The sequence below is a fragment of the Aethalodelphis obliquidens genome, unplaced genomic scaffold (assembly GCF_003676395.1).
Source record: "Aethalodelphis obliquidens isolate GAN/ISIS:26980383/991018 unplaced genomic scaffold, ASM367639v1 scaffold3, whole genome shotgun sequence".
In the NCBI taxonomy this organism is placed as follows: Eukaryota; Metazoa; Chordata; class Mammalia; order Artiodactyla; family Delphinidae; genus Aethalodelphis; species Aethalodelphis obliquidens.
In genome coordinates this window covers 11,508,518-11,526,744 of record NW_020837947.1, presented here as the reverse complement: position 1 = coordinate 11,526,744, position 18,227 = coordinate 11,508,518, and the positions used below count along the sequence as shown (strand labels likewise).

The 18,227-nt window shown below is 39.2% G+C and overlaps 1 protein-coding gene across 1 annotated transcript in view; it reads right to left on the bottom strand.

The window, feature by feature from the left end:
- Positions 1-15,806: 15,806 nt before the first annotated feature.
- The window catches only part of NOX3 (NADPH oxidase 3), a 59,594-nt gene continuing 57,173 nt past the window's right edge, over positions 15,807-18,227 (bottom strand). Inside the window, exon 13 of the mRNA XM_027079294.1 lies at positions 15,807-17,548. Within this exon, the coding sequence (XP_026935095.1) occupies positions 17,422-17,548 (127 nt within the window). The 3' untranslated portion in view covers positions 15,807-17,421. The remainder of the gene's footprint in view (positions 17,549-18,227) is intronic.

Sequence of the window (18,227 nt, the reverse complement as noted above, 5' to 3'; positions counted from 1 at the left end):
TTGATCTTACAAATTTAACTTTGAACAAAGAGAACAGGCTGTGGCACAGAGGCCTTATTGGACATGGTGATGGCTAAATGCAAGAGTCAGGTGGAAAGAGGCGGCCTTCCGAGTGTAAATTGCCTGGCTTATGTGTTGGAACAATTGCTGCGTGGGCTATTGGGCAAATACCCATGGCCAAGTGCACATAAGTGATGGGCAGAACACAGGAAGGAAGCCACGCAAAAATAATTGTCTTTAGTCACAAAAAGACAAACACTGTATGATTCCACCTATAGGAGGTGCCGAGAATGGTCAAATTCATAAAGACAGAAAGTAGAAGGGGGGTTGCCAGGGGTTGGGGGGATGGGAGGGAATGAGAAGTCATTTACTTGGTACAGCGTTTCAGTTTGGCAGGATGAAAGAGCTCTGGAGACGGATGGTGGTGATGGTGGCACTATAATGTGAATGTACTTAATAACCCTGATCTACCCTTAAAAAATAGCTAAGTTGATACATCTTATGTATATTTTACCACATTTAAAATTGTATTAAAAATCATTGTCTTTAGTTTATTTGGCTTACGTGTAGGTGTTTTCTGCTCGTATCAAAATCCATTGTATCAGTTGTTTTACCTTAAGAATTTGGTGACGTATCCTCCTAGGAAATATATCTCCTGATAGTTGAAATTATTAGGCAAGGAAGAGCAAGTTGAGATGGTTCCTGGAAGGGCATCCAGTATTTCAACTTCAAGATTAACTTTAGTTGGACTTCCCGGGTGGCGCAGTGGTTAAGAATCCACCTGCCAATGCAGGGGTTTGAGCCCTGGTCAGGGAAGATTCCACATGCCGCGGAGCAACTAAGCCCGTGCGCCACAACTACTGAGCCTGCGCTCTAGAACCCGCAAGCCACAACTACTGAAGCCCACGCGCCTAGAGCCTGTGCTCCGCAATGAGAAGCCACCACAATGAGAAGCCCACGCAACGCAACGAAGAGCAGCCCCTGCTCACCACAACTGGAGAAAACCCGCGTGCAGCAATGAAGACCCAATGCAGCCAAAAAATTAATAAATAAAAAAAAGATTAACTTTAGCATTTTCCTCAGACCATAGAAAAAGTAATTACTAAAGGACTTACTAATTCTATACTTGTAGCATATGGATCTTTGTTCTCTTCCTCTTTCTAATTTGAAACATTAGAATATCTAGGAGAACTAATAGCAATCTCATATTTCACTCAGCTTCACTCAGAATGTTCTCCAACTTGAAAATTTCTTATAATTCATATAAAACCCATTTGCCCAGCCCTTTAAGTTTGATGACTAGTAATCCCTAGTATATTGAGCTTAGTTAAAACGCATAGAACAGAAATCCCAGATCAACCGTGTTTTCTTAATATGCAGGCATTACCGGGCATATCTGCATGCCTTAGAGTGTAGAATGTGCATCTAGGATCTGGGAAAGAACTTACCTCAGTAGGAAAATTAGGAGCTCAAGTGTTCGGCACAGGATGTTGGGTTTGAGAAAATGGACATATAATGCTCCTTTTCTCTTCCATGTGCTTTGAAACTAAACAATAAAGTGGAATAAGGAGCTGGAGGAGGAAATAGCAGTTTTTTGGGTGTTTTGTTGTTGCTTGTTTTTTTATAATACTGAAGAACATGGCTTTAGAGTGGCGACGTGGACTTCCATCTTGAATCTCAGGATTGGACAAATACCCTCCCAATCACAGGTGACACTGCAGGCTCCTCCTGGAGGCACAGAGCCTTTGCCAGCAAGCCTTGGCATGTGGAAAGCCTAACACATAATGTGTCCTGCACAGGCAGAGGCTGAGCTGTCCATGCCTAAGTGCTTGCTCCTGAATTTGCCAGTAAGATCAAACAATCCTCCTTGTTGGAGAAGAGTGAGCGAGGAAGAGGAGTATATCAAAATTCACTGGTGTCCCTTCATGGTGAAGATGAAGCCTGGGCCGGGACCCTTCCTTCATCCAACCCTCACCACCTCCAACACAGCTGGCTCATCCATATCTTCATAGCTGTTGTCTGAATAGAGCCCAGGACCCACCACACAGACTCTTCTCTGGTCCAGTTTCCAGGGAACAGGATGCATTAAGAATGACCAAAATCTAAAAAACAACAACAACATGCGTGTTATTGAGAGTACAGGCCTCAGCAACACTGGTTTTCATGCTTAGGCAGGGACTGGAGACAGCAGTCCACACTGACACCAGTGTTCTGGGCTTTGGGGGGCAGCGGCCTTCATGGTAATGTTGGCAGGCATTGGTAGCAGCACTGACAACTGGAAATAATAAAAACAATAATCGTAGTAAAAGCCAATATTAGTAAGCATTTACGGAGTGCCAGGAATTCTGTTGAACAATTCACATGCATCATATCATCCTTTAAAATTTTCTTTTTTACAAAAACTTACGTGCTAAAAAGTAGAAAGTCAGAATTAAAATTACCCATAAACCCATCATCTACATTTATTTTTAAAATTTATTTATTTGGTTGCGCTAGGTCTTAATTGCGGCTCCTTAGTTGTGGCACGCAAGCTCCTTAGTTGTGGCATGTGGGATCCAGTTCTCTGACCAGGGATTGAACCCCGGCCCCCTGCATTGGGAGCACGGGGTCTTAACCACTGTGCCACCAGGGAAGTCCTCATCACCTATATTTAATAGTTATTCATACTTTTCTGCACTGGTGTCTTTTTTTATTTTGGTAGAAGTACTTTAAGTTACAGATATCACGACGTTACACTCTTAAGTATTTCAGTATGCACCTCCAAAATGTAAGGACATTTTCTACATAACCATAACATTATTATCATCCTTGACAATTCTCCAATATCTAAAACTCAGTGTATATTCAAATTTCCCCAATTCTTCTCCCCATATGTCTTTATAGCTCTTTTGTTTGAACCAGAATTAAATTGTCACATCTATTATGTCTCTTTAAATATCTCTTGATCTAGAAAATCCTCCCTTCCATTTTTTTTTACAGTACAACATTGCTCTCTCTTTTTTTTTAAATCATGACTTAGGCTTGAAGAGAGCAGGTCTTTTATCTTTAAAATGTCCCTCCTTCTGTATTTGCCTGATTGTTGTGGTGTCATCTGTGGTGTCATCTGTGGTGTCATCTAACCCATTCCTCTGTCCCCTGTATTGAAAAGCCCAATTAGATTTAGGTTGAACATTCCGGAAAGAATGCTTCACAGGCGTTGCTGTGTATTTCATTTTACGTTACATTGGGAGGTACCTAATTTCTGGCTGTCGCACCATTAGTGACACTAAAATTTATCACCGGGTTAAAGTGGTAACCGTCTGATCTTCCTATGGTGGCATTTATCATCTGAGTCTCACAACTGTGGTTATTTTACACGTGTGACTGGCATCTGACCCCAGATTCTATGTGCTTAACCCCCCTCCTGTCTCCTGTCAACGGTGTCTTTAACTCAGGTCCGAGGCATGGCCGACCTTTTGTGAGTAATACATGTCACCACAGTGAGCTGATGCAAGAAGAGAGGAAAATGGCAGGGAACTCTTCTGAGTATTCCAGACCCATCTGATAGAAATTTATGAGAGCAAAATCAGAAAAAAAGTTTGTGTAAACTGGTATCATAAGTTTAAAATTTTTGTTTACTTTCTTACTCGTAAGTTATTTTGGCCTGAAAACACATGGGTAGACAAAACCAAGTGTGTTAGTAATTAGTTTCCTTCCCCCTCATGGTACAGATGTGGGAGTGAGTGGGTTAGTAGCTGCTGCCAGAGAAAGGGTGCTGGGGCTGTGTGAGCGTGAGGCGTGCTCAGGGAAATCATTTGCACAAGCATTCCGTTCTCTTAATCACATCCTACCTTGGGCCATTTGTTCTCAGCTTGTACATGCTAAGTGTTGTTTCCCTATTTGATGGTAAGCCCTTTGAGGTCAGGCTTAGACCTTCTGTTTTTCAGCAACAATGCTTATGTGGAAAGAAGCTGGCCTTTGGAGTCAGACCTAATTAGTCTTAAATATGGGTAATTGTATCCACGTGTTGTGTGACCAGGTGCAGATGGTTCAATCTTTGCGTTGAAGTTTCATCATCAGTAAGATGAGGTAATGATACACGTCACAGAGTTTGCTATAAAGATTCATTCATTCAACAGGTATTTACTGAGCATGTTCTATCTGCCAAGACCAGCTCTAGGTAGAGGGGATACAGTGTTGATTATAAGACAAGGCCCCTGCTCTTGTTGAATTCCATGAATCAGATGTGATAACAGGTGAAACCTTTAGCATCATTCCATGGTTCTAGCACCGAGTGAAGCTCGGAGCTGATTGTTTTCTTTGCCCTCCTCTTAGCCTTACTCGCCTCCAGCACTAGCAGTAGTCCACACCATGCGGGGTGTGGGTGGGGGTGGGGTGGGCACAGCCGGTGGTGGGGGCATCAATTACAACTTGAATTGACAAGGAAAACATCTAGAGACTCCTTTACGCTGCTGAGAGTGGGATGTGAAGACAAAGTCTTCCACTCTCAGTTCTGTGGTCCGGAGTGTACCTCTGACATGGAGAAAGTCTTAGAAATAAGGAAACAGAGACTTCCTAATTGAGTGTGTTAGGATAAAAAGGTAAAAACATATCATCTATGTAAATAAAATGTTAATATATAGGTGTATATGTATAGATATATACACATACTCACAGACATTCTGGAGAGAGTGGCTAAATTCCTAGAACATTCCCCTTAGAATTTGGATCATTTCAGCAATTCATTTGAAATCCACCCCCCACCCCGCAATTCTAATTATCTCTCTATCTGTATTTGTTTTGCCTGCTCGATTGGACTGTAAGCTCCTTGCAGACAGTACTGCTGCCTTGCACATTATTTAGCCCAACTCATCAGCTGTAGGTATAATTCGTGCTCAAGGAGCACTTACGCCCAAGTCACAAAACAGGATTAACTATTCTGAGGATGCCAGGGTCTGGTCAGCATTGCACTGTTTCCAGTGGACATGTGACTTTCATGCAAACCTCCATAGTTCTTTGAGACTCTGCATTTTGGCCACTGTTACTATTCCACACCTCCAAGCATTTTCTGCTACAGAAGCTGACTGAGCAAACCCATGGAGATATTTTTCATTTCCTCTGATGGAGCACAGTGCTTTCGTATATAAACACAATAACACAGTCATCACATATGCACTTACATTATTGTAGCGGCTGTGTACTCAGCAACACTCCCGTCCAGGCAAGGAGCCCAGTTGTTCTATTTTCCATTCTGATCTAAATTATGTTCATAATAAAAGAGTTTTCAATCAAGGTAAATACAATTTCCTCCCAGCATAACATCTACATTCCTGCTCTCTCTGTCTCTCTTTTTCCCCTCCCCCCCCTTTTTTCCATTTATTCTAGGTCACTCACCCTGCTATGCAGGAGATTCTCCTCTGGTAGGGATAAAACCTGGCTCCTCAATGAACTATAACAACGGCTCTAAATGCATCTCCTATAACATACCTCCGTGATTTGCAAAAGTGGGAATAAATCAAAGCCGGGAAGAGATGCCACGTTAGGCCAGAAGCTAAATGTTACATCATGTAGCGCGAGGCTGGGGGAAGAGAGAACCTGCTTCGTCCTGGCAGCACAGTACCTTTGTGCTTGTTACCTCTGCCACAGCCCCATTAAACAATCTTTCCGAATCTATGGGACATTGTCACCTCTTTCTTCCCTGCCACAGCAGCTGGTATTGGAGGCTGCAGACATTGCTCATTCCTTTCAAGGTTCTTAACACACGCGTGAAAAGGAAAATGAAGCTTAATTTGTTAAAAAAGAAAAAAAAAGTGTCAGCTTACCCTCAGGCTCAGTGCAGGCACCAGGGGGAAAAAAAGCAAAGATAAATGCTTCGAGGTGAACTGGCACCAACTCTAATTCTCCACTCACTCTGCTGCTCTCCTGTATGTATCACATTAATCATGCTGGATGGAGAGACATTTCCAAAACGTAAGCAATTTTCAAACCAAGATGCACCATTTCAAACAATACAATAACACGACTTTATTTTGTAACGCTTTCTTTGTACCAGCAGTGAATCTGAACAATGTGCTGCAGATGTTAGTACAAATAATTAATACCTGGGTGGGGACAGGAGGGAGAGGTGGGAGGAAATTGACAAGCGTACGAAGAAGAGGAACAGGCAGCTGCCCTCCCCTTTCTCTTCCTGTGACTTTCCCCAGGTCACAGGAGCTAGGCTGGGTCTTGCCATTCACCGCAAGGCTGAGCTCTGCCCTGGTTCCAGGACCAATTCAAACAACAGATGGGCAGAATTTAAACAGCTCCATCGCTTCATCCCATGGAACTGAATATTCCAGCTTCCCAGACCCCAGAGCCCTGTGATGTTCCTGGGCTCCTGTGTGCTCCACTGCTGAGAACTGAGCTCTGTTTCGGTTCTCGCTACCCTGCCATCCTCAGTCAAGTCCAGGCACCTCTGCCTCTGATACCCAGTCCTCCAGCCAGTACTCTGATTCCTGGGTGTGAAGCTTCCTGTTGATGACACTTGCCATCCTCAATCCAATGTGCTACCCATCTGGGATTTCACTACCCTGGTCTACTTTCCTTCCTGGGACATGCCTGTCTCTTGGAAGTCTTAATGTCCACCGTTGCCCAACCCACAGCCCTTCTTTGGGCACTACACTTTGTCTTCCTGCCCAGCTGCTCTTGCACATAGGTTGGGTCTGTCTCCCGGCCCCCAAACTGCTGTAGTGTGGGGGGTTTGTGCCAGATCCCTTCTCATATTTTCTTTCCATATTGTGTTTTTACCATATTCTGACACTTACTCCAGGGTTTGAAGAAAGTAAGTGAATAGAAGCATCCTAGAACTCAATACTGTGTGATGGTGGCCAAGACAGGGAGTGTTAGAAAAGGACATCTTTGTGGACTGGAGGATCTTGGTGTGTTGTCCTAAAAATCCAAATCCCACAGCGACTGGGCAAGTGATCATGTGGGTTGGGAGATGGCAGTGGTGGGAGAGGCTAAGACAGCCTGGGTCTCTTTCACCACAGACTTCTGGAAAATTTCTAGACATCTGTTGTTGAGAGACAAGCCAGGCTTCCTTGACACAGACACAATAATGAATTGAACATGCCTTCCTGGGTTCCAGAAAACCAAGTGTTTTCAAACCCTTATCTTTAATATATGGGATAAGTGCATAAACCCTCAAGAAGGAGGAACTTGGGAACCTCCATCCACTGAGGACAATCCACATGTCCCTTGATAACTTGAGGAGTCATCCCTTGCCTAGCAGAGCAAAGAATCTACCAAGAATGTCTTAATATTATGAAATATATCAGGTGCATACAAAATTACAGCTTAAGTAATACCTATTAAAAAATCCAACTTAAGAAGTAAATATTACAGAAACTATTGAGGCCCTTCATCTTTTTCCTCTTATTAGAAACAAACAGCGTTCTGAATTTGGGGTGCATAATTTAATTTCTGTACACTTACGTGCATGTGATTATGTGTGTGTATGAGTAAATAATATTGTTTCGCATGTTTTATAATCTTATTTGAGTAGTTCCACACAATATCTACTCTTCTACACCTTTTCTTTTCTCAGTACGACCTTGAGGCTTATTCACGTCCTTCTAATTCTGGCGTCGGCAAACTACGGCCCATGGGCCAAATCTAGCTGGTGGTTTGTTTTTATACACCCCTTGAGCTCAGAATGGTTTTTACATCTGTAAAGGATTGAATAATAAATCAAAACAGTAGACATGACAGAGGTGGACAAAGCCTAAAATATTTATTTTCTTGCCCTTTGTGGGAAAATGTTTGACGATTTTTGTTCTTTAATTTCATCTGGGTTATTCTTATTCCTGTATTCTTCTAAATATTTTTTTTTCAATAAGCTTATCAAGATTCATAAAAAACCTTTTCAGAATTCTGATTGAAGTTACTTAGAATCTGTGGATTGTTTTGAGGAGAATTGACACATTGATAACATTGCACCTTTCTATCTGTATCCGTTATCCGTTGCTGCTATAACAAATTACCCCAAATTTAGCACCTTGCAACAACATAATGCAAATTTATTATCTTACATATATATATTTAAATTAATTAGTTTAAAAAATTGAAGTATAGTTGATTTACAATATTATATTAGTTTCAGGTATACAACATAGTGACTCAATTTGTTTGTTTGTTTTTGGCTGTGCTGCAAGGCATGTGGGATTTTAATTCCCCAACTAGGTATCGAACCCACGCCCCCTGTGGTGGAAGCACAGAGTCTTAACCACTGGACCGGTGGGGAAGTCCCAGTGATTCAATATTTTTATAGATTATACTCCATTTAAAGTTATTACAAAATAATGGATATATTTCCCTGTTCTATACAATATATCCTTGTTGCTTATCTATTTTATATCAATACACAGCAGTTTGTATCTCTTAATTCTTGCTATCTTAAATTTTTTTAGGTCAAACTCCAACATGAATCTCACTGGATTAAAATCAGGATGTTGGTAGGGCTGTGCTTCCTTCTGAAGGGTCATGGGGAGAATCTGCATCCTTGCCTCTCTCAGCTTCCAGCAGCTGCCTACATCCTTTGGCTTGCAGCCCCTTTCACCTTCAAAGTCATCCATCGCATCATTCCAACTTCTGTTTCTTGACTCTGACTTTTCTGCCTCCCTCTTCCATTTCTAAAGTCCCTTTTGATAACACTGGGCCCACCCAGGTAATCTAGGATGACCTTCCCATCTCAAGGGGATCATCTCAAAGCAACCATCATTTCATCTAGAATTTTAATTCCCCTTTGCCAAAGAACCTCACAAGTTCTAGGGATTAGGATGTACGCATCTTCAGGGCCTTATCCTACCTACCACAAGCCACCTAGTGAGTTTTTTTTTTTGGTTATTATATTTTTAAGTTCTAAAACTTGCATTGAGTTCTTTTTGTATCTTCTATGTCTTTGCCGAGACTATTTATTTTTGCATTTGTTTCACAGTGATTGCAGTTGCCTGTTGGAACCTCTTGATGATAGCTGCTTTAAAATTCTTGTTAGATAATTCCAACATTTGTGTCATCTTGGTGTTGGCATCTGTTGATTTTCTTTTCTCATTTGAGTTGAGATTTTCCTAGTTCTTCATATGACAAAAATTTTGGATTGTGTCCTGCACATTTTGAGTATAATGTTATGACACTCTGGTTCTTATTTAGATCTTCTATTTTAGCTGGCAGTTAACAGGTTTGGGTTCAGAACACACATCCTGGCCCACTTTTGTGGTTTGTGGTTCCAATATCAATTTAGTTTTTAGAGCCTTTGCAATGCTATTCTGGTATGCTTCACTTGTGTGCAGCCCAGAGGCCAATCTGAAAACTGGATAATATTCCTCACCAGAGTACAAGTCTCAAGTCATTTGCTGTTGATTCTGGTTGGTTTTACACACTGGCCTTTTGGGAATTTGCCCAGGACTTTAGATGTAGATTTAAGAATCCTTTTCTTCAGCAATCTTAGTTCTGGGATACCCGCCTCTCCGCCCTCTCTCCAGGCCCTTCTTCTCAACATTTTCTAGATATTTGTTTAGTGTAGGGCAAGAACACTTGACAGGTCCCCACCACACAGTCTCAAGGTGGAGGTGGGGCAGCAAAGGGTAACACCTCTGCTCATGTTAGTGTGATGAGGATATGGTTGATAGAGTTTTACCATTTTCTTTGTAAAGCTTTCATGTATTTTGCCAGAATTATTTATTGGCACCATATATTGTTGATGCTGTTTCTACACACTCCAAACATTAAAAAAATAAAATTGAATTTTGAGTTAAGTTGGCTAGAGATTTGGAGGATGTGGCACAAGATTGTCACATAAAAAATGTAATGGTGATTGTCCTTTCCTTAGTTAGTGGATTATTTAATTGAACAGTAAATCAAGACTGGATCGTTATTGAGCTGTTTTCTTTAAGATCAATCAGGAAGTTTTGTAATAAACTGAAGGTGTTTGGAATTGATAAAGAATTGTTAAAGCAGCTTTTCTTCTGTTCAGTCTGAGGGAGAGAACTGAGAAAAAGCAACTTAGACAGATTCAGAATTCGTATGAAAATTGATAGGGAGAACGATTTAAGAATTCAAGAAAAGAAAAAAGAAAAAGAGGAGAGAAAAAAAATCCAGCATGATAATTGCTGATAGATGTACAAGAAAACACTTTAGATTATTTGGTAATAAGGTGACCTGTGTAGATGAAATGCACAGCTAGGATGTCATCCACCTCTTAGTGAAGGGAAAGACTAGTTAACCTGATGATCAGGCCTTTCTTTGTGCCTATATGTGGATCAGCTTTGCCTATAAGTATGGACAGATTGCCTGAAGTTGGACTATCCATAAGCATTAACCTGGAAGTTTCTATTGTACATATTTGAGGTCACGAAAGCACTACATATGCTTTCCTGAAATGTTTTTAGGAAAAGATGGAGAAATAAGATGATGAAACAGTGGTTTGGGATAGGGATTTGAGGGCATGATGATAAAAAGAGAAGAATTAAAGATGACTCAGATGTATTTAGCATTTTTAGCATAGGCATTCTGGTAGAGGACGGTGGCATTAACTGAAACTTAAAAACACGGAAGAGCAGGATTATGAGGAGAAAAATAAAGAGTTTGGTTTTGGATATGTAAAATTTGAGAGGCTTGTTATACTTCCAATGGTGGAACAGGCAGTTGGATATATCAGACTGGAATCCAAAGGAGAAGTCTATAATGGAGTTTTAAATTGGGAACTCATCAGCAAACAGTGTTCAAAGCCATGGCGATGCATGCGATCAGTCAACGGTAGAGGGGAGACAGAAGGCGGCAAGAACTATGATCAAGTCCTAGGAGACTCCAACATTTTAAAGTTGGACAGAGGACCCTGAGAAGAAAACTAAGGGGCTACTATATCACCAGAGTCAGAAGAAGGGAGAAGCAGTCAACTGTTTCAGTTGCTGCTAAAAAAGAGATGAATTTCACATTCTGCAGGTATGTCTCTTGAAAATAGTTATAGCTGTGGAGATAAACAATCCAATTGGAGTGCGTTAAGAGAGACCATTGTGGACGTTCAACCACAGAGAGTAGATTGATATTGCCACAGTCACACACACATTCACCCATAGACAAAATAAAGGGCAAATCTCATCTAATAAATTTTAAAAACTTGTGCACAAGACAAGACACAGAGGATTCCGGAGCAGAAAGGAGACCAACAGTATGACTTGGCTTCTACCTCACTCTACTCCTCTGAAGCTTCACTCCTGAGTCACTAATACTCTTATTTCTGGAAAGAAGTGAAGAGAAAGGGTATTCTTATCTTTTTCCTCTTCCACTAGGAAGCTATGAATGGAGAGGGAAAGAAATCAATAGAGCTGACTTTCCCTGTTGGAAGAGACAGATCCAAGCTTCACACTTAACTCCCCCAAAATGGTCTGAAGCCTGGGAGTATCTCCCCATGGAAATACACTACACCCTCCCTCGCCCAGTTAGTTGGAGTAAACCAAGATACCAGACAGACAGTATACTCTTAGAAGATAAAATGGAGCCCAGGAAATCTAAGATAGTCTGTACACCATTCAAGCTGAGCTTCCCTCCTCTCTTACACTGTGCTCCAACCCAGCTGCTGTTCTCTCAGATGACAGAAAAGTGGATAAAACATGAAATACTCAGGCTAAACCAAACTCTGGAGGAGAAAACATGATTCACACAAAAATCTGCACATGAATATAGTGTACATTCTGAACAGTGACTGCTAATTGACATGGGTTTTCTTTTGTAATGGTAAAACTGCTGTAAAATTGATTGTGGTGATGCTTGCCCAACTCTGTTAATATACAAAACAACTGAATAGTATACTTTAAGTGGGTTAATTTTATGGTTGTGAATTACACCTTAATAAAGGTGTTACAGTAGAGAGACAGAGAGAGAGAGAGAGAGAGAGAGAGGGGGAGAGAAGGGTGGTTTTAGAGATGGCATGGAAAAAGAAAACCCAAGAAAGTATTCATAATATGGAAGAATCAATAAAATAACTGGACAGAGTCAACTAACATGAACAAGGTAAAAAAAAAAATACAAGGAGCATAGCAACTTTGCAGACATACTACAGGAAAAAAGAGAAAACAACCATAAGAATGAATTAACCAAATCTAGTAGAAATGATAACTCAGGTAATTCCTCAATATTCTTTCATGTAATGGAGAACTTAATGAGCACATTAATTTAATAAGAAAGAGAAAAAAGACAGAATTATAAAATAACAAAATGAAATCAACAGAGATACTGCAGGTCTAAAGTAACAAAGGGCTCCAAACAGCTTCTTTACAGAACTAATTAAAAAATTGTCAACAGTAAGATTTATTGCTGAAAGCATATTCCAAGCCCATAATCTCTCCCTAAGCTGAACTTTCAAAATTTTAAAAATGAAGAATTTTAGAGGGTTTTTCTTGGTCACCTACTTGGCAGCATAACCTATCCTAAACAGATATGAAGTTACTTATGATCTTTATTTATCCCACTTAATTTGAATATTCATATTTATACTTTTCATTGAAAAACATTAAAGCTTTTGAGTGCTGGGTGCTGCCCCTGATTCTACTGGGAGTTTATGCAATATATGAAATATACATTTATTTTCTACAATACAAAATAATTTTGAATTCCAAAACATATATGGCTCTAAGCATTTCAGAAAGATTGTGGACCAGTAAGAAGATAGGAGAAGCCACAAGTAAATTAAAGAGACAATGAGATTAATTAGAAAAATTCACGTACAAGAAAAAAGATCCAGTACAGGGATAACTGAAGTCTCTGAAATAAGAAGACAAAGGAAATAGAAGTGTATCCAAAGACCTAATGCAAGAAAATTCTCCTGAAATGAAGAAAAAATATTCAGAAAAGCACACTGTAATACAGGAAAAATCAGTATGAAGTATTCAATACCAAAAAGTTATGAACTTCAAAGATAAAGAAGAATTATTTAGACATCTAGGCAAAAAAGGGAATTTATTTTCAAAGGGAAAAGAATGTAATTGGCCTCATACTTCACCACAGCAATATTAGATGACAGAAAACACCAGAGTAATACTGCAAACTTCTGAGGGGAAAAGAATATGGTCTAAGAGCACTAGATGCAACCAACTGTCAGCTGAGTGAAAAAGCAACAGACTGACATTCTCAAATATGAACTAAGGGAATATAACACTCATGAGTCCTTCTTAAAACATATTGCTTGACAATTAATTTAACAAATTAGTCATTTAGGCTGAATAAAAACTCAAGAATAGAGAAATTATATTACAACGAATGGTGGTGAGCAGGGAATCCATTTCAGGTTATTCCTTTTAAAGTTATTTATAGAACTTAATAAAAGGCTACATTTAGTCAATATTTCTTGGATACTCCTGAACAATTCTATATGGACCTTAGAATCCCTCAATTCTAGTGTCATCTTCCCATTTTCCATATTATCGTCATCCAGTATTTTAGTTTTGCTTTTTAAAAGCATTCCTTCTGAAATAATCATTTATTTCTTTTACAGCCAATGCTTAGAGATTTTGACAAAATATTTCTCACTGTCTTTGCTCATCACTGCTTTTTGTATCTCATTAACTGAATTTCCTCCTTCCTTAAATCTATCCTTTTGTAGTTGTTTCAGTGAGGGAGATAAATGACAGGATTTTCTTTTGTTTGAAAATATCTGTATTTTGACTTCATTTTTTTTTAAAATTAATTAATTAATTTTTGGCTGCGTTGGGTCTTTGTTGCTGTGCGCAGGCTTTCTCTAGTTGCGGTGAGTGGAGGCTGCTCTTCGTTGCGGTGCACGGGTTTCTCATTGCGGTGGCTTCCCTTGTCGCGGAGCACGGGCTCTAGGCGCACGGGTTTCAGTAGTTGTGGCACGCAGGCTTCAGTAGTTGTGGCATGCAGGCTTCGGTAGTTGTGGCTCGCGGGCTCTAGAGGGCAGGCTCAGTAGTTGTGGTATATGGGCTCAGTTGCTCCACAACATGTGGGATCTTCCCGGACCAGGGCTCAAACCCGTGTCCCCTGCATTGGCAGGTGGATTCTTAACCACTGTACCACCAGGCAAGCCCTTGCCTTCACTTTTGACCAATAATTTCACTGAACACAAAATTCTCAATTGTTTTCTTCAGCACTTTGAAGATATTACTTCAGTATCATCTGGTCTCTATTGATGCTTCTGAAAGGCAGCTGTCCAATTTATTGTTGTTTATTTGTAAGTAACAGCATTTTCTCTCTGGTTACTTTACAGTCTTCTGTTTTACAGTGATGCTCTGGATGTTGAATTTTCTTTTCCTTTCTCTTCCTTCTCTTCCCTTCCTTTCTGTTCTGTTCTTTTTTTTCTCTCCTCTCCTCTTTTCTTTTCTTCCCTTTGCTTGCTCTTTTCTTTCTCACATGGTTTTGCTTCTCTGTTGCTTATATATTTTCCTAGGTAAACTTTAGCATATCTACCATTTCAAAAAGTTTTAAAGAGAATTTAAATTTCGATTGTAATTTTATTTAACCTATTAATTAATTTGGAACAAATCAATATTTTTGGTATGTTTAATATTCCTATTTAGGAACATGCTATTTCTACCCATTTAAAAATCTCTCTCTGTAAATATTTGCTCATTATCAAGTCATCTTGCATAATTCTTGTTAAATAAATTTATGTTTGCTACATTTTTGTTTCTACTTTGAATGTCATACAGAGTGAAGTAAGTCAGAAAGAGAAAGACAAATACTGTATGCTAACACATATATATGGAATCTAAGAAAAAAAATGTCATGAAGAACCTAGGGGTAAGACAGGAATAAAGACACAGACCTACTAGAGAATGGACTTGAGGATATGGGGAGGGGGAAGGGGAAGCTGTGACAAAGTGAGAGAGTGGCATGGACATATATACACTACCAAACGTAAGGTAGATAGCTAGTGGGAAGCAGCCGCATAGCACAGGGAGATCAGCTCGGTGCTTTGTGACCGCCTGGAGGGGTGGGATAGGGAGGGTGGGAGGGAGGGAGACGCAAGAGGGAAGAGATATGGGAACATATGTATATGTATAACTGATTCACTTTGTTATAAAGCAGAAACTAACACACCATTGTAAAGCAAAAAAAAAAAAATCCACATTTCCTATTTGATTATTGCTGCATTAAAGAAATCTACTGACTTTTTTTGTAATTTTTCTATCTAGATAGGTCAGATTCTACATCGTATGTAGAGAAGTAACCTAAAGCTCAAAACTAAAAAGCGATGCAAACAGCAAAGATTTTAAAAAATGAAGCAAAATTTTTTTTTAAAGTTTATTTTTGAACAGTTTTAGGTTTATAACAAAATTAAGAGACATGTACAGAGATTGAAATCTATTTTTAATGACAAGTATACTTATTAGACAAAATTAGTTGACCAGAGAGTGCATTTTATTTACAAATAGACAGGGAAAGAAAAGTAATAACTGAATATGATCAAGAGAAAATCTTTTAATATATTTAATTTTCCTGCTAAAGATTTTAGATATATACATTTGACTGCAGAAATTCCTAGTTGTAGAGCCTGAATCAAGTTTAAATGGAGAAATAAATAGAAAGATTAGGTATATTAAAATTAGTGGAGTTTGAATAATATTCACCAAGGAATACTTAAAGATACTAATAAATTCCAGTGCAAAATTAGTAGAAATAATATTTGAGACATCAGGGAATATACCCAACTTTTTTCCTAGAATATAGTTAAGTATATACCCTAGAAATTATAGAATCAACATTAATATCTGAGGATAAAGTAAAGGAAATGATCAATTTATAATTTAGAAATACCTGAAAGAGCTTACGTGGTTGCCTAACATTGTAAAAACAAATCATGTCATACCAATTTAATTCTGTTCTATGAAAAAATGGCAGTCTACAAAGATAAGAAGCATTTGTAAAACAGTCTATTTTCATTTCAATAAATGCTTTTGTTTCATTGTATATGACATGTTATTGTTAAGCTAAGAAAGTATAGGGTGACGTTCCATTCTCAATGGCTAGTTATTACTAACATATTCCCAAGTGGGTGCTCACATTAACAGGCAGTTACAAGAATTCATGATGGAGTTCTTTGGATTTGATCACTTGAATCTAAACAAAAGAATCTAAACTTGAACATCTAAACAAAAGGTTTGAGATATCACTAATTAAATCTATAGATATTACTGAGCTAAATACCAGTATTAGTCACTGGTGCTAGACTTGAAAACAATCTCGAAATATTAGAAAGAAAAGTTCTAAAAAAACAATTGATAATAGTAGAGAAAACTATACGATATGAGGATTATTTTGTGAACACTTTGGGGGTAAAAGAGCTGCATGGCATGGAAAGACTGGCTCAGTGTGAGTATATAAAAAAAAAAAAATCCCAGTATGTTTGTGGGGCAGAAGTTGAGTTGGGGTGTAAGTGTCAAGATGATCATAGATCAAAATGTGATAGTAATGAAAAGTATTTGTTAAAAGAGAGTGAGAAAGAATGTGGAATCAAGGAAAGAAGGAAGGAAAAAAGGAGAGGCAAACAGAATTTAGTCGTATTGAAAAGCATACGTCACACAAGCTCTAAAAAGAATCACACTTCTAGCCACTACTAGTCATGCTTAGATTAGAACGTTGTCTCATTTTAGTCAACACATTTTAAAAGGATGTGAAGAAATGAAAATGGATTTGAAGAAGGGCAACAAGAATGATTGAAGTGCTAGGGTATATATCTTAGGCTGAAAAGTTAAGAGTTCAGTATTGTTTGGACTAGAAAAGGGATAGGTAAAGGATGATTTTATTATCATTTTCAAGTATAGAAAGGATTTTTGTGAAAGATAACCTCCATTGGTGATTTCTCAGATCTATAGAGGATGAAAAAAAGCACAAAGGAGCTTAAGTTTAAAGCAGAAAAGATCAGGTTTGGATACAAGACAGATGTCTCTGCCATCAGGGAGATGAAATTTGAAATGACTTCTAAAGGAGGCTTCGAGCCAAGCAGCCATGCTGGTCTCCACTTGGACATATTGTTAAGCATGAAAACAAGCTTGGGAAAGATGACCTATATCAGGGCTCAGCAAACTACCTCCTACAGGCCAAATCTGGCCCACCGTTTTTTGGACAGCCCATGAACCAAGAATGACTTTCACATTTTTAAATTGTTGAAAACGAATCAAAAGAAGAATATTTCATGACAGAAGAAACTACTGTGAAATTTGATTTCGGTGTCCATAAATAAAATTTTGCTGGAACACAGCCATGCCCATTTGTTGAGGTCCTGGGGCTACTTTGGTGCTTGTAATGGCAGAGTTGAGTAGTTGCCACTGAGACCATGTAGTCCACGGAATCTGAAATAATTATTACTTGGCCCTTTATGGGGGAAGTTTCCCGACGCTTGACCTATATGATTGCAGCCACTTACACAACAGGTGGATTGTTTTCCTCCAAAGTCTAGAAGCTTTCTCTGTTATAATGAAAATGAATGCCCCTGGGGTCAGCTGATGAATATAAGCGGCACATTCTTTGAATTATCTTTGAGAGAGCTTTGGGTCCACAGAAGAACACTCCAATGTTACTGCTGCAATAGAGGTAAGACAAGGGTAGAACGTGTTACACAGGGCACGGCCAGCCAGGAGCCAAGACAGAATGATACAGTCAGTGAGTAGCTGCGGTTGTGACTTTATGTATTTGTTTTTCTCCACCCACTTCCTTTTTTCTTAGACTCTTTTCTCCTACTTTCAGTACCACGTTCTCCCACAGGTTCCCAGAGTCCTGTTATGCCCTGCATCACACAGGTAGGTGAGACCAAGAAGATTGAGGCTGGCAGGGGCCATGAGGGCAGGTGAGCGTGTTTCAATATAGAGGTGGTAACGCCTGGAGTTTTGGTCCACCTCTTGGATTGGTGATTAGAATGTAAGCTCCCTGAGAGCAGGCATCTGGTCTGTTTTACTCATCACTGTAATCCTACCACTCAGAATAGTATCCAGCATACAGTAGACACTCAATACCTGTTTGTTGAAGGAATGAATGAAGGGCTCTGCTCATTATTATCTGCGTGGTCTCGAGTAAGACTCGAAACCTCAATCTCCGCATGTTTAAAGCCAAGATAATAACGACTACTTGGTATGTTTTATCCAAAGCAAAATGAGATGATGCATTCCAAAAGGTTTTAAAAGTGTTAGTTATTACTATTGTTCAACCCTGCCTTTTCATAGTTGATAACATTTACACAAAAGTTCTAGCAACTTAGTTTAGCT